This window comes from Haemorhous mexicanus, chromosome 4, assembly GCF_027477595.1.
Source record: "Haemorhous mexicanus isolate bHaeMex1 chromosome 4, bHaeMex1.pri, whole genome shotgun sequence".
Taxonomy (NCBI): Eukaryota; Metazoa; Chordata; class Aves; order Passeriformes; family Fringillidae; genus Haemorhous; species Haemorhous mexicanus.
Genome location: NC_082344.1, coordinates 41,865,831 through 41,881,534, shown reverse-complemented (window position 1 = coordinate 41,881,534; position 15,704 = coordinate 41,865,831). Strand labels below are relative to the sequence as shown.

Here is a 15,704-nt window from a genome sequence, read left to right as displayed (position 1 = left end):
TAAGTTGCAGCCATTAAAATGAATAACAATCAAAATTACACTTACACTTTTTTTTTGGAGGAGAGCTTAGCACATGCAAGCCATGGAAACCAGTTTGCTTCAATTTAAAATTATCTATAGGTGTTGTACGTGAAACATTCCAAACACGTAACACACCAACCTGAGAATCTGAGGTTTAAAAAAACAAAACAAAACACAGAGGTATGTGGTTTGAGGACTGATTTATACAAAAATACAGCAGTGAATTAAACTTCAAGTCCTAAGAATAATTTTATAAGCAGGCACTGTCAACTCCATAGAATCATAGAACAGTTAGGGCTGGAGGGAACCTCTGGAAATCATCTAGTGTAACATCCATGGCATCCTATTTATCCTCCATTCACCACCATGGTCATATCACTACTAACAACAATCACTATTAACATTAGCTATTTAAACACAGGTAAATTCTACCCCTATTTTTATAAAATATCCTGCCAGTCCTAATTTCATTATTCATTAGTTCAACCTGAGCCATAATACCTATGGTGTAAAAAAGAGGCAGGAAATAGATTACTTTCTTCTCTTAATTTTTTAAATCTTTGAAGTGACATCAATTAGTACAATGCATTTTTATTCCTATTCCCAAAGGAATTAATACATTTTTTGCTAAAGGGTGCATCAGGAAAATATTATTTAACAAATTGTAGAAAGTCACATATTTATGTAGCTAAAACTTTTAAAACATGAAAAAACTGCTCAGTGTAGTTTTATTATTTTCTGGTTTTGTGTTATGGACCTTTTTATGTACAATTAATGTATGCTTCTACTTGTAAAAATATTATGAAACAGAAAAAATCAAACTTGGAGTATCAATTTTTGAAGACTCAGTCCTGTATTTGTTATCTTTGTATAAATCAGAAAATAAAAGTCTTACCTCCAGTTATAAACATTCCAGGTGCACTAGAAACCCAGGCTAAACACTGAACAGATGCTGCTGCACTGGGAAAACTAAAAGTTGTGATACAGGACAGAGATTCAGAATCAACTAGTCGAATACCATTATGTAAATTAGCAACAAGAAGGTAATCAGTTGACAAAGGGTCCCACTCCAGGGCAGTAACTGGATCCTCTTCATCCGTTCCTTCAAGAGATTCTGGTCTTAAGACGTGTTTCTGATTTTTAGAACCTTTAAAGTGCACAAGAAAACAGGTTATTTAAAAATAAATCTAATACATACTGTCAATAGTTACAAGACTGGCAAACATAATTTTTTCCTCTCTCCCTGAAATTTTCACTAGCCTGCTCTCTTGTCTGCAGCAGTGAAATTAATGAAGCTGTCTTGGCAATATTTGACTTAGAGTATTACTTTTTCTATCAGATTTGACTTTATGTTTAATACAGCAGAAAACAGAGGCAGCTACCAGATTTATAAACATAATTTTATAGAAAAGGAAAGTAAGTTAAATCACATGCATTGTTCTAAGAATTTCTGTGAGTAAAGGTCTGCAGCACAGCATAAAATACAAGCCATTTGAGTGCAAGTAAATTTTCACACCACAGCATATACAGGCAAAATAAAGACAGTAAGAACCAGAAAAACACTGTGGCAGTAAAGGTTTATTCTAAAGAATTGCCTATAGACTTTTTTTCTTCTTTAAAACTCTGTGCAGCTATGCAGTGTTTATAGATTCTGCAGCCAAAACAGACCATTAAGTTTGTAGTCTGACACCCACAAAAAAGATGACGTTTCACTTGATGATCCATATTATTGAAACCCACATTTTTTTAATATCATATTTATCGCCCACTTTTTATTTTTACAGAGAGATTAATCTTAGTTCTATAAGACAGAGTACAGTCCAAATGAAATAGATCTGTATTTCTGAAGTTGTGTTCTTATAACAACAACAAAAAAATTACTGTTTTTCTAGAAATAAAGAACTGACACCTTCCATTATTCATACATAGGCTTCATGAAAAGTATCAGTCTGATAAATACTTAGACGCTATCATATTAAAATTTATTTCCTTTTCCCAGTGCCAGTGCTAACTCAGCCAGCACTACAGAAGCAAGGGAATTTATTGTCTGTGACATCCTGTGTGACAACTTAGTAGAGTGAACTGAAGGAAAATAAATTTTGCATGGCTGTTGGAGAACAACTTTATGTAAAATTAACACATTATTTAAAGAACAATTTTTCTCACAAAGTTGAAAATCAATTTTTATTCAAGGAAGAAGCAGTCAAGAAAAAATTCAAATAGTCAACCTATTACAGATATCTGCCTTTGAAGAAAACTATGAAAATAAGTGAAATTTTACCTTCAAATGAGCATATCAACATGACACCTTCTTAGCAGAGAACTAGACTATTTATAAAGTATGCACAAATGTGTGTGCTGGATTTCAGATGAAAAGAGATAAATATTTTCCTATCTCTCCTTTGACAGAACAGAACCATGAAGATAATATTAAGTATGAGGTGAGATTCTACTTATAAAATTGCAGAGGGTTGTAGAATATGAAACAGAGGACTCCAGAAAAAATGCAAAAGTGGAAAGTAAACAAAAGATTCAAGTCTTTCCATTCAGAAAAATAAACTTGCAGGAAGATATAGTTCAGTAGAAGATCATGACTGTTACCATTTGCAAAAAAAAAAAAAAGTGTTTACTGCAGTTGTGAAAAAAATGCAGTCTTATCTCGGTCTCAAAAGGCAGGAGACATAAAGAAAATGCTCTGAATTCTTTATCTAAGAAAGTATAGTTTTGTGATATGGAAGGAATAGGAATATTGTGAACCAAAAAAAATGTTATGTATGTACCTACATTATAAAATCTAATTTTAAAAAGCGAAGAATTACATATGGAGAAACAAGAGATACATATATAAAACTAAATAATTTGTCATATGAGTCTTTACCTGATTGAAAAATAGATAGGCTTCCATCAGTATGTCCAAATACCACCTTTCCTTTTTTCTTTGGATGCCATCTAAACAGACTGATATCTGACAAGAAACTATGTGCTTCTCTATGCACAGTTACCCCACTGTCAGGTCCTGAGATAGTCCATATGTACAGAGGACCTCTGTGCGACACAAATGCAACTGCGTCACCTGCATTCCAGCACCAGCCAAGGGATGCAGGAATTCCTGAAACATACAGGTAAACCTTGTAAGAACCAGGACACAAAATTCAGGTAGTATTCCTTGACCCAGTATCAGCAATTGTCTTCAAAAACAGTAGAAATAATTTTTCTACATAGAAGTTACTAGACTGAAATTTAGAGAAGTGCGTGAACATCTTACAGTGTAAAAGTAAACTAGACTTCCAGAGGCAGGAAGTAAAATAATTTCCCAAATTACTTTTATGCTACTTTGATGGACCGTATTTCATGATGTCTGTACTTCATCAGTGCCAAAGACAATCACACATTTGAAAGAGGATAAGCCTATTTCTGCAAACAATACTTTCATTCATTCAGAATTTCATTCACTACTATGCTTTGCTCTGTTATTTACTACTAAGATAGTAAGATACTGAAAATTTCAAATTTCCTGTTTTAGTAAAATACAATGAAATTTAGAGATAAATCTAACAGAAGCAGATATTTTTGACAATATCAGATATTTTAGTTCCATAATAAAAGGGAACACTTGATAGCTTTCTTCCGGATACATGACAGTTTTAATTCTGTTGTCTAATACCTAATTGTAGGCAGTCTCGTTTAAGAATTTTGAACTTAATGTCTCCAACCCTCATAATCCTCATAACTTAATAATGTGTGCCTGAAGGAATAAATGACAGTAAGACAAATTTCCCAAGCTGAAAACCTAAAACTGCATTTAGACACTTTTATGTGGCAGTGTAAAAGGGACTAAAAGAGAAAGCAATAGGAGGTTTAAACATATTATCTTAATTTAGTTTCTAAAAATATTAAAATAGTAATAACATTTCTTCATGTGTAGTTATTGGCTGAAGTAGATTTTTAAACAAGCCATGTACTGAAAAATAAGTACCAGCATTTATATTTATACATAAACTGATACAATATTTTTTTTTTGGAATAGAATAAATCACTGTGGAGTTTTCCTTTGCATGATATGGAAGATATAAAATTTCCAGAGGAATTCCTAAATGCTTTGGAGAAAAAAGAGTAGAGAGTCCCAAAATAGCTAATTAGATCCTGAGATTCTAACTGTTCTTGGTTTGCACCCACTTTCCTAGATTGAAAATGTAGGAGGTTAAGGATACCTGGTGAGATTGACTGTAAGAACAGAAATACAGGTACCGCTTTTGACTGGCATAAATCAGAACTGGATACAGAAATGTAACTGTAACACAGATGCTTAACCCCCTAGACTTGTAATAAAATCTTCAGCAGTTTCAAGGCCTGAGACAAGATTCAGGTAGATAAGCATTAGGGTATTTAAACAAAAGCTGTTGTTCAAATTCACTGATGATTTATACTTGAATCTATTAAGGCTACCTTTTCTTTGCTTTCACTTAGCTAAAGTCATTGTGAGATATATTATTTTAAAATTTAATTGTTTATCCTTTTATACAGCAATGAAAATAATGCTGGTTTGGGGATTTTTTTCTCCCCTGCTCAACAAGAAATGACTAGCAAAGTTAATTCTTGAACTGGTTAAGTTTTTAAGAGAAAAAGAATAACGTCTTTACGAAATGCAAGATGGTTGAAGGCAATTTACTCAAACACGCTACCATCATTTTCTAGAATGAACTGCAAAAAATCTAACAAAATATTGTCAGATTGTGTTAGGGAATTGTTAAAACTCCAACCTACCAACTACAGCGTTTACACTATATCAAGTATTTCTCATACCCATGGATCAAGCTGTATGGATAAAACACATCTCCATGTCTAAAATACCTTTTGTATTGTCCAGCTTGGCCACAACTTTCTGTTCATTCACATTCCATATGATCACTAAACTATCTGCACTGGCACTTGCAAACACGTCAGGGTTGTGGGGACACCAAGATATGGCTGTGATTGTCTTCTTGTGCTCAGACATAATTGCATGGAGCTTGAATTCATTGTATCGGTGATCCAGCTAAAGAAATAGTAAAATTCATTTTAGAAATACATTTTTTGTGAACTTACTTTAAATACCTCTGGGCTGGAGAATACTTCATAAAACAGTATTAGAGTTATGGATGAATTTATAGTACATTTAACTATTGCCAGTACCTCATATCTCAATAAATAAATTCTCATATATTTGACTTGGAAAGAAAGGTTGCCTAATATCCAGCTATGCAAAAAACAGTTTTAGGTCTATCTTTCTGTCACTTATAAATTATTATATTTCATTTAGAAGTGTACTCAAACAATCCTAAAATGCTTTATTTATAGGCATAGTAACAATAATTTAGTAATCTCCAAGGGTGTAAACAGGAAAGAATTTAAAAATGAGTCCAAAATCCTTCTCATTTTTTAAATTACTAAGCACAGTTAAATACCTATTAAAAAAAAAGCCCAAATATGACACAGTAAATGGTGTTCATTTTAATCCTACTACCTGTATAACTCTTAAAATGAAAGTGAGTACCTCCTTTATTTCCTCACATATTTCTCAATCTGAAAATTCTATGTCACCGCATTTCTGTTTTTTAGTTAGGTGTTGATATACAGCAACTGCAAACTTTAGAAGACAACAGTGCTGAGGTGTTTGGGTTCCAAATTAAATACAGGTGGGTCACTGAATCCACAATTTTGAACCATTTTAATCCACTTTGCAAAAGACTATTTTTTAATACAGCTTCAAATGGAATTGTTGAATTTCTCCCTCAGAACCCAGTATTCTATCACTGAGCTTCACTCATCTCAGATGTTTGCTGCACTGTAAGCGTGTCTTCTAAAAATAATTCTTGACACACACAACTTCAAGAGTATCCTGAATGGAATATTGAGCTTTACACAGACATCTTCTCAGAACCAACCATACTTGCAAAAGCATTGCAGAAACATTTGTTAAAAGGGTTCAAAGTGAGATCAACAACAATGTAAAAGTGTAACTAATCAGATAAACAAGAATGATCTTACCTGATAAATATATACAGCAAGGGTAGCACAGTAGGCAAATCTGTCCCCACTAGCAGCACATATATCCTTGTTCCATGGCTGACATCCAGCAGCTAAAAGTCCCACTTGTTTCACATGTGACATTTTTGGCTTTAAAACAGAAATTCATTAGACTCCAAGATAACAAAGTACTAAAGAATAGAATAATAGATTTTTGTTCCCATAAATAATTTATAAATGTCTACTTTAAAAATATAACTCTCCTAAGATACAAATAAATGTATCTGAAATAAAGACAAGCAGATGTTCAGAGGCTTCAGTGCTACACAAGAAAGGGTGCCTAATACCATTCACAACAATCCAGCTAGAAGAAAAGGGGGGGCGGGAGGTCCCGCCCCTAAAAACCTGAATACTTCTTGATTTGTGCTAGCTGAACCTGTTCATCATGTCCATTTTCTTCTGTGGTCTGGTTCAATACTTTCTCTATTACAGTTTAATGCCTCCTCTGCTCTCCCATTTATCTCCCACTGACAGCCAGACAAAATAAACCATATACTAATAGTTTTAAGGAAAACCGACATGTAGAAAGGTCTTCAAACCACTTGCACAGAACAACTCTTTACCATATTATCCTTCTTATTATCATCCTTTCTGGAGAAACTTTCTAAATTTTCTTAATAATTACTGCTTAACAAAAAACATTGAAGTGAGCTGTGAAAAATCAAAAGCAAAGCTTAGGGTAACATTACTGTAAGGCAAACTATGATTTCTCTGTCGAAAACAAGTCTCACAGTACCAGCTGTCCTCAGAGTGACAAAACTGACTTCAACATAAAAATGCAAGAAATGCTTTGCTGGGCCAGACCAATTATTTACTTAGCCCCCCTGCTTCATTCAGGATAACATCTACATGTTACCTAGTAACAGAATTTCTCAGGGTCATATTTATGCTGCAGATAGATTAATGGACTGAGGGACATTAGGTGGAAAAATATTACATGAAATATGGAGGATGACGTCTTTAGGTCAAAGAGCTAAGACTATAAACCTGAAAGAGGATGTTAAATTTACCAAGTATTAGGTACCATTTGAAGTTCCACAAAGGAAAGGGAATTAATGAGAAATGAGACTTCAAAAGCAATCAGGCATTTTGAGGGAGCAACTGTTGATGAAGTACAAGGGAGGGTTACTCAATGCACTACTGTGTAAGAGTTTAGCACAGATATGTTGCTGTAGATCAGTCTTGACCTACATGATGTCAAATGTATAGAGAGGGAAATATTTTTCTGGATGACAGTAGTATTAAAGGACATACAGAAAAAACTTTATATAGGTGTTGCAGTAGAGATCTACAGTACCCAAAGGAACCTATTGGTCACTATCAACTAAAAATTGGTTGCCTAAATACTATCAAAATTTTATTTTAATGCATTTATACTAGGGATAAAAATAAAGTTTAATGATTAATTTTTTTTTTTTAATTTTTCTCCTCTGCTTGGTGTATCTGCTTGGCAGGTAAACAGTAATGAATAATTACAGGCAGCAAATTTCATAACATCATGTTTCTCTCACTTTGGAAAGTGTGAAAGAAAAAGAAAAAAATTGAGAGTGACTTATTTTGGGGGCTTCTTTAGCAGAAGATCAGGATCAGTTGAATGTTTGATATCTCTCAAAAGCTATCACCTACCAAGTTGAAGTGCTTAAACATTCTGAGTGAGTACCAAATGACTGAAGGAAATGAAATGCTCACATGTAACCTTTGAAAATTTTGGTAGAAGAGACTGCAACAGCAGAACAGAAATATGCAGAAAACCAAGTTACAAGATATAGCTTTGCTGCAGACTAGGGCTTTGGCTATTAGACTTCCTTTCTGTCTGTCAATAATATTTATTCTTCTGACTTCTGCAGCAAATTAGAGATTTCAGAGAGAACATTTCTATAAATTGCATAATCTTGCAGCTTCTTTGCAATCCACCTCATGTTCTAAATCATATGAGTTCTAAATGATATGAAAGAGAAATTTATCTAATTATTTAAAGAATCAACATCATCAAGTGGCAAAAATAGCCTCCAAACTTCTAATTTTTCCATTTAGTGTTCTTTTACTGTTCAGTAAAATTACAAATTCCAGAGGTCCCTTCTGTGCAATTAAAGTGTAAATCACATATGCAGAGAAATAATTTGATTTGGAGCATTCAGAACAGACTTCTTCCAGTTCCCATGAAAAAATAACTGGCACTATTAGCAACCACTTTTACTGAAATTAAAGTCCCCCAGCTGATCCTCCAGCTGATTAGATAACTATTTTAGGAAAGCACAGCATACCCGGAACTAGAAATTTTGGGTTCTGCTCTTGATTCCAGGGAAAACAAAGGTTAAAACTTTAGGTGTGGCAGCAAATTGGAACGTTTAAAAAAGGCATGGTGAAGTAGGAGAGAATTAGCTGTAAAATATTAGATTACCACAGGTTTAGTTTGCAGGTTTACTGCCTGAAAACCATCAATGTAAGACTGATAAAAAGTCGACAACTATATAGAACCTAAGACTACACAAGCCTTTACTTCATAATAATAAAAGATTTTTCTCACTTTGTACAGATACTCTTTTTAACCTTCTTATATGGGAGCTAATAATTCTTGATTTGATGAAGTTTTAATCAGCGAGAAAATATGATTTAAGACTTGTTTAATTTGCAGTTTGATTCCATGTAAAATTAATTATAAAGCCAAGATCTCCTACAGATGCTAAAACAGAATTCCACAGATTTTTCTTTTAGAGTAACAATAGATTTGTCTTGTAGGATTCTGCAGTAATCTCTATAAAAATGCTGCTAATAGGTGAAATTTTTCAATTTTAGATGAAAAATGTTGGTCTGTAATATAGGGTTATTTCACTGAGTCAAGAATTTATGCTTAATAAGCATTCTAAAATTTTGACTAGGTTTTCCCTATTTAAATATATGTTAAAAAGTTACAGATATAAAATATTCTCAACTTTATTACAGAAAAGAATTTGCATTTTATTAACTAATATTTATTGTTTAAAACTTGTTATTATTTCCTGCTCTTTGTAATGATATACCATTTTACAAGAGGAAGCATTTGCCTTGAAATTCAAAATGACAGTATCTAGAAGAAGAAATTACAGTTGTGTGTGGAATATTGACTTGCTCTCTCATAGGTATCATGTCTTAAACAATTTCCTGCACATCTTTTCAAACATTAGAGATTTCTGTTAAGCATAATTAACTGAATGAGCAGATATAAAAGGGAAAGATGTATTCATTAGAACACCCTGAGTAAAATGACAATAATGTAGAAATGCAGCATAATTAAAAATAAGTATGATTTCACACTTGGTGCATTTTTATACAATGGAGATTTTTTTATACTTTGTAAAGAAATATTTTATTTTAAAGTAATTATATTTGACTCTTAAGTATACAATGAAAAAAAACCCTGTGCATGTAAAAAACATACCACATTGGGAAAGCTAGCAGTGTGTGCTCACAGTTTCCAAGGAGATGAAGGAAAGAGGGAGGACAACAAAACCCTTTCTTTCCAATTGGCAGAAGCAGCAACATTCTAGGTCCTTCCTTGTTGCTTAAAATAGAAGAAACCCCAACAACCAACCACATCAAACAGCGATTTGGTATATCATAAATATTATTTAAAAATAACAACTGAATTGACTAGATACATACCATGGTTTTATATCAATAACTTAAAGATAAATGCCTAATAATCCCTACCTTAGCATAGGTATCAATTTTTGGAAAGCATTTTAGAATTTCCATGTTCATTCCAATACCTTGCTGGTCCCAAAAATGGAAAGTATTGTAAGCATTGTAGAATGAAATCACTTTTCTTGACAGATGGAGGAACTAAACCTTGATGTTCACAAATAATGCAGTTACTACGGGACGCAGCAGAAAAGTGTTGTGTCACGCCACACACAAAACTGCAGTGCCAGTAGCCTGGCAACTGCAGCTCTTTAACAGGCACCATTTTAATTTTAATCTAACTCCTTTTCCTCTGCTTCAGCTATTCAGTGTATTTCATTGCTCACTGTATTTCCCAACTGCACTATGATGACACTTGTAGAATAATAATAGCTCTCTAAACCCATCACTTAACACTTTCATTATCAATACAGGGCTTGCATGCTATCAGTATCCATAAATGTCTAACCATCAAGCACAAGCAACAACAGATGCTCACATGTGCTTTGATTGTGGTCCATGTGGTGTATGACCTATCCAAATATGCATTATGGAATGCATACAAAAGTGGATATAGAGTAGCCCTATGCTTCTGTGTATACGAAGTGCAGTTTCTTAACAGCCACAAGCAGTAAAGTGCTAGTGTTCTCTGCTTCTGTTCACTCTATTGTCCTTATTTTCCATCAGGTTTGTCTCTTTTCTTATGTGGAAAGCTTGCTGTCACTCCTGTATGTCAGACATATAAAATTGCTACATCTCATCCACACTACTGTCCCAAGGCACCAATATTTTTGTCAGCAAATCAATGATAACATAAAAATTAGTAAGATCTTTAGTGATATAAAGACATTATATCACGTTATTTCTCTCTGGAAACATTGGGTATATTTACCCATGCCTGGGAGGAAATCCGTTGGAGATGAAAATGTCACCTGTGAACCATAGAGTTTCAAATTCATTACCCTATCCAGTGGGACCAGTTAGGAGCACCAGATAATGGACAATAATTTTATCTTGCTAAAAGCATGAAGGTCTTCAAACTTATGAAGAAATGTTGGCGTGTCTTCAAGACAGAGCAGAAAATTACTTCTGACTGACACTGTCTGCCTCAACAGCACTGAGACGCGTGTAAAAACACAATTAGCACTGATGTTCTTCCAGTGGAACTGGGAAACACCAAGCACATTATAGCCATGTTAGGAAATTAAATTCTCATTAATTTTTCCTGACCCATGAAATGAGGGTAATTGGAAATACTTTAGTATATATGGAAATACTCAGGTATAAATACAGCTTAAAAGCCAATAGACAACTTACAATATGAAAACTTTGACAAAACAAACAAAAGTTCTTCCTACTTTGGAATACTACAAAATGCTAACCAATTTGCAGTCTTGGTGTGGCTTACTAAACTGCAGTTACTAATGCAGGTCTCTGAATAGTCTGAGACAATACACACTACTCAAGCAACTGCTTCTGGGCAAAAGAAGAACAAAGTCCACCTGTATTAGTAGTGACAGTCACAATGTGGAACAGTGTAGAATAATTATGTAGGTTTACACATGTACTTCTCTACACAAGTGAAGCCCTTCATACTTTCCAGGAGAATTCTACCAAGGCAGTCTACTGCATATTAAAGAGCCAGGCTGGTTGCTGGCTTACCACTAAGCAGTATAGATAGTTTGCAAAAATTGGAAAAGTTTTGTCTAATTTTGTATACAATTCATGGCACACAGGCCATGAAAAGCTCCCAGATAATCAGAAGGCCAACCATTGGCAGAAAGAGGGTGCCTTGGACAAGACTTTGAATTTCAATAAGATTCCTCAAAAATACCACAAGCTTTGGCTAGACTCTTGCAACCAGAATTTGCAGATGACATTTCCTAACCTGTGACAACCTAGCAAGTGTTCAAAATGTGCATTCACTTATCCAGACACTGACCAGGAAAATAATACTCTGATTTAAAAGATTCTTTGAAATGAACAAATGTTCTAGCTGTGTTCACTACCATTTTAAACCACAATAAACTTGGACACAAATCATTACCAGAAATGATTTAACCACAGGATCTCTGGCTTCACAAGGAAAGAAGTTTTGGACCTTTCCTTAAAGTCTGAAACTTGAAATCACAGCCTGTTTTTCAGAAACAAATACTCACAATAAAACCTAAATATATTAATCCAAGATAGATACCCTGCTTAGAAAACATAAGGCAATAACATTAAAAAAAGAAAGTAACATAGTAAGTCTTACAAAGTAGTGCTTTTGACTGTCTTGACTATACTAGTACATTTAACTAGAATTCCCTTTTATTGTGCCACCTTAACAAGATAATCTAAAGAGCCATACTAGTCATACATTTCTACAAGCATGGAGAAATGCTGATATTTCTAACAATAAATCACCAGCAATGTTGGACTACACACCTAATCAATATGAAACCATCTAGCAGTGATAACAAAGCCATTATCTGCAAGTATTGCTTAATCATAGTTTTCAGAAAATGTGTGCAACACACAGAGATATGTATACAACCTTGTCTGATCACAGTATGAAGCATCTAAGAGTCTGCATAAGATTCTGTTCTCATCTTCCAATCCAGAGCTACAACAATCACCAGAAGATTGCTTTTCTGCTGGCAAATTGCCAAGACTGATCTGATTTCAGATAAAGTTACCTCTTGACACATCTCACATCTGAATCCCTGATGACAGCTATTAAAAGGTAATTCTACATCTGAAGCATCCATATCATGAGTGACATGTAAAATGAGAACAGTGAAACAGTATTAATATCTGCCAGTTTTTTTATACTTATGAGCATATAGCTGGCATTATCAAGTAATAGACAATAATCCAATGAAAGCAGCTGTTTTCACAAGCATCTCCTGCATTCTAATTAGCTGACCATATACTCTGAAAACAGAAAAAGAAATCACAGAAATGTAAAGCACCATAAAAGAGCTTAATACAGTGAAAGAAATGTGACTTATATTCATCTCCCACCATAAATCTAGGAAAGCAGCTGTAGACATGCAGCTAATAAATGCTAAAAATAAATCCAAGTTATCCTGCAAATGTTGCTATAGTAACAACTCCTCCTCAGAAAAATGTTAATAACAACATAAAGCTATTCAAGATACAACTTGGAAGTGACCCTAGATGAATTTAATCTCTCCCAAATATTTTTGGCTTATCCTATTACTAACTATAATTATTTTATTTTACTCCATGCATGGCATATTAATTCCTTCTAATACAACAAAATGTAATGTTTGCTTTCCATCTCATTGCATATTAAAAAATTACTACTTGTTAAATTATGCAACCTAAAAAATGCAAGTAGGTGTTTGTCACACTTCCAGTACCATTTATGCAGCTAGCAACATTAATTTTCAAAAAATTCATTTTGGATATGCTTTACTTATGATTCAAGACCTCATGAAAACTACTAAAAATCTCTTCTTATACCACTATAGAAATACTACTGTTGATATTATCAATATAATTGTAAAGAGCAGCTTAAAGAAGAAAAATATAAAAATAGTTAAAGAGAAAATATTACTTTAAGCAATTCTTACTCTTTGTTGTCCTTCATACCAATCATCTTCATCAAACCAGTGGGAAATATAAGTCATCCAAGCCATGAAAGAAGGCACAGTTGAAATAAAAAATACAGAACCTGAACACATAAAAGTACAATAAATCCTGTGCTAAAATTTACTCAACAGTACAACAAGCTACTCAAAGATCAGATCTGAAGTCTGTAGTATGATCTGAGATTAATAAGTTTTAAATTCATAAATATGTAATCTGAAATACTTTTAACAGTAATTTAAATGTTCTACCTATTGGATTTTCTAATGGAAACCAGAATTCAATACTAAAATAATTATTAGATTATATATTCCAGTATTTCAAATTGAAGCAGGTTAGTGCTTCAAGATTGATTTTGCTGTGCTTCTGAGCTCTGAAAATGAGATGCTGTTTGAGTCATTCTTATCTGTCTCCTAAAAAATTACTTTCTTTTTTTTAAAATGTACTATCTACAAAATGCAGTTCAGTGCACAAAAGCTTGTACTGAAATGTAAAATATCCTCAGAATCATGGGGAATGATTTGTTTTGGTTATGTAGGGAGTGGTTTCAATTGGCACAGTAGGAGGGGCCAAAATTATCGCAAATACCAAGCATCAGTTTAACTTTTTTTTTTTTTTTTAGGAGGAAAAGAAAAATCTGCAAGTCCATTGTTCACAGCCAGCAGAGCCTAAAGGGCTCAGCTGCAGCCACCAGCATTGGCTGAAAAATGTAAAAAGCCTAATTGAACTAATTCATCGGAATGGATCTGCTTGTTTTCTCTTCCTTAGAAGAGTTTCACATATCTGACAGCATTTATTCCTTCTGCAGGTAGTATCCCTTTCTGGTATGCTTCCAAGTTTCACATTAGCTTTCACAGTGCGTTATGCCAGTGAAAATGAAAGGTAAAAAGGAAAAAAAGCTGTACTACCACGTTTCAGTACTGCAGCAATATACTTCTTCAGCTGTGCTGTTCAGGAGACGTTATCATACAAATCTTCCTGACTGCACGGTTACAGCAACTATCAAATCCTCAACAGAGATTGTGCAGACCTAAAAAAAACCCAGTTTCATAAGAAACCTAGAATCCAGACAATCTCTGCCTTTCTGTACGTACTTAACAAGCTGTTCCCCACAGTTTGTAATATAATAAATGTAAAAACTAAGCAGGGAAGTCTATTGTTTAATCAAGAAATAAACAAAGCAAAGTAGCTGGTACTTCTCCAAGCTGGAAGTACCAGCTACTAACTGGTAGACATTACTTACCATTTCCACAGAGCAATTCTGTGCTATTACCTGTCCTACCCCAGAATGTGTAGTTTCCATTAAGGGTACTGTGTAGGTAGGTGACATTCTCCAGGGGAATAAAGAAAAACAGCAATACTTTTGGTTCACAACCTCTTACTCAGAAATTCTGACAGCCAAGGAGAATAAAAGAAAACAAACCAAAAATACAAACCACACACGCAAAACCATGAATATTGAAGTCAAGACACCCAGTAATAGGAAGAGGCATTCCAAGATTCAGATTTTTTTGTAGTTATACAGTCATCCATGTAAATGGATACAGACACAAGAATATACAGAACTTCCTACAATACTGCTGAAACTTTTCAAATTACTTGCCCTTTGAGATTTCAGCTCAAACATTAACTATGCAAAACGCACAGAATTGCATGGTCTCATAAACTGTACGAGAAACATGGCACCAATTCTGTCACCTCGAATGACAGCGCTGGAGAAATTCCTGACCATAACCATGGTCTACGAGCAGTCAAGAAAAACATTACTGATGTACCACTTCTGTGAACAAAAATTTTACAAATCGTTAAAACATATCCACATTGCTACTGCTTGTTACACATGAAAATCATGGTTTCAAGTAAATTAATACTTGCCCATTAAGGAAAGTCTTTGCTTTCAGGGTGTTGTGTCTTTTTTGAAAGGGCACATAGTATCTCTGAGAATTTTGATCAAAGAATTACAAGTAGTTCAATAGTATCAAACTTGTTTCTCTTTTATGCCTGTAGCTGTTCCACCATCTATGAAAACTTGCTTCTTTTTTATGCCTGTGTATTGGTTTTGCACTCTCTGGTTTTTGGTAGTTAGGGGAGCCACAGTGCCAGTTTTGGCAAGGGTAGAGTTTATTTTCTTCCCAGCAGCTGGTATGGGGATGTGTTTTGGGCTTGTGCTGAACAGAATTGACAACACAGAGATTCTAATTCATATAGATTACACGGAGCCAAGGCATTTTCTGGGGGTGCATGTGAAGCTGTAAGGAAATTCAGGCTGGAACAGTTGACCCCAGATGACCAAAGGGATATTCCAGACCATACTATATCATGCCAAATACATAAAGCAAGGGGAAGAAGGAGCAGTGGAG

The 15,704-nt window shown here is 34.2% G+C and overlaps 1 protein-coding gene across 1 annotated transcript in view; it reads right to left on the bottom strand.

Moving 5' to 3' along the window:
- The window catches only part of WDR17 (WD repeat domain 17), a 43,497-nt gene extending 30,049 nt beyond the window's left edge, over positions 1-13,448 (bottom strand). Inside the window, exons 1-6 of the mRNA XM_059844567.1 lie at positions 13,329-13,448; positions 6,049-6,177; positions 4,873-5,056; positions 2,900-3,130; positions 917-1,168; positions 46-168 (exon numbers count right to left, since the gene is read on the bottom strand). Of these exons, the coding sequence (XP_059700550.1) occupies positions 46-168; positions 917-1,168; positions 2,900-3,130; positions 4,873-5,056; positions 6,049-6,177; positions 13,329-13,439 (1,030 nt within the window). The 5' untranslated portion in view covers positions 13,440-13,448. The remainder of the gene's footprint in view (positions 1-45; positions 169-916; positions 1,169-2,899; positions 3,131-4,872; positions 5,057-6,048; positions 6,178-13,328) is intronic.
- Positions 13,449-15,704: the final 2,256 nt, after the last annotated feature.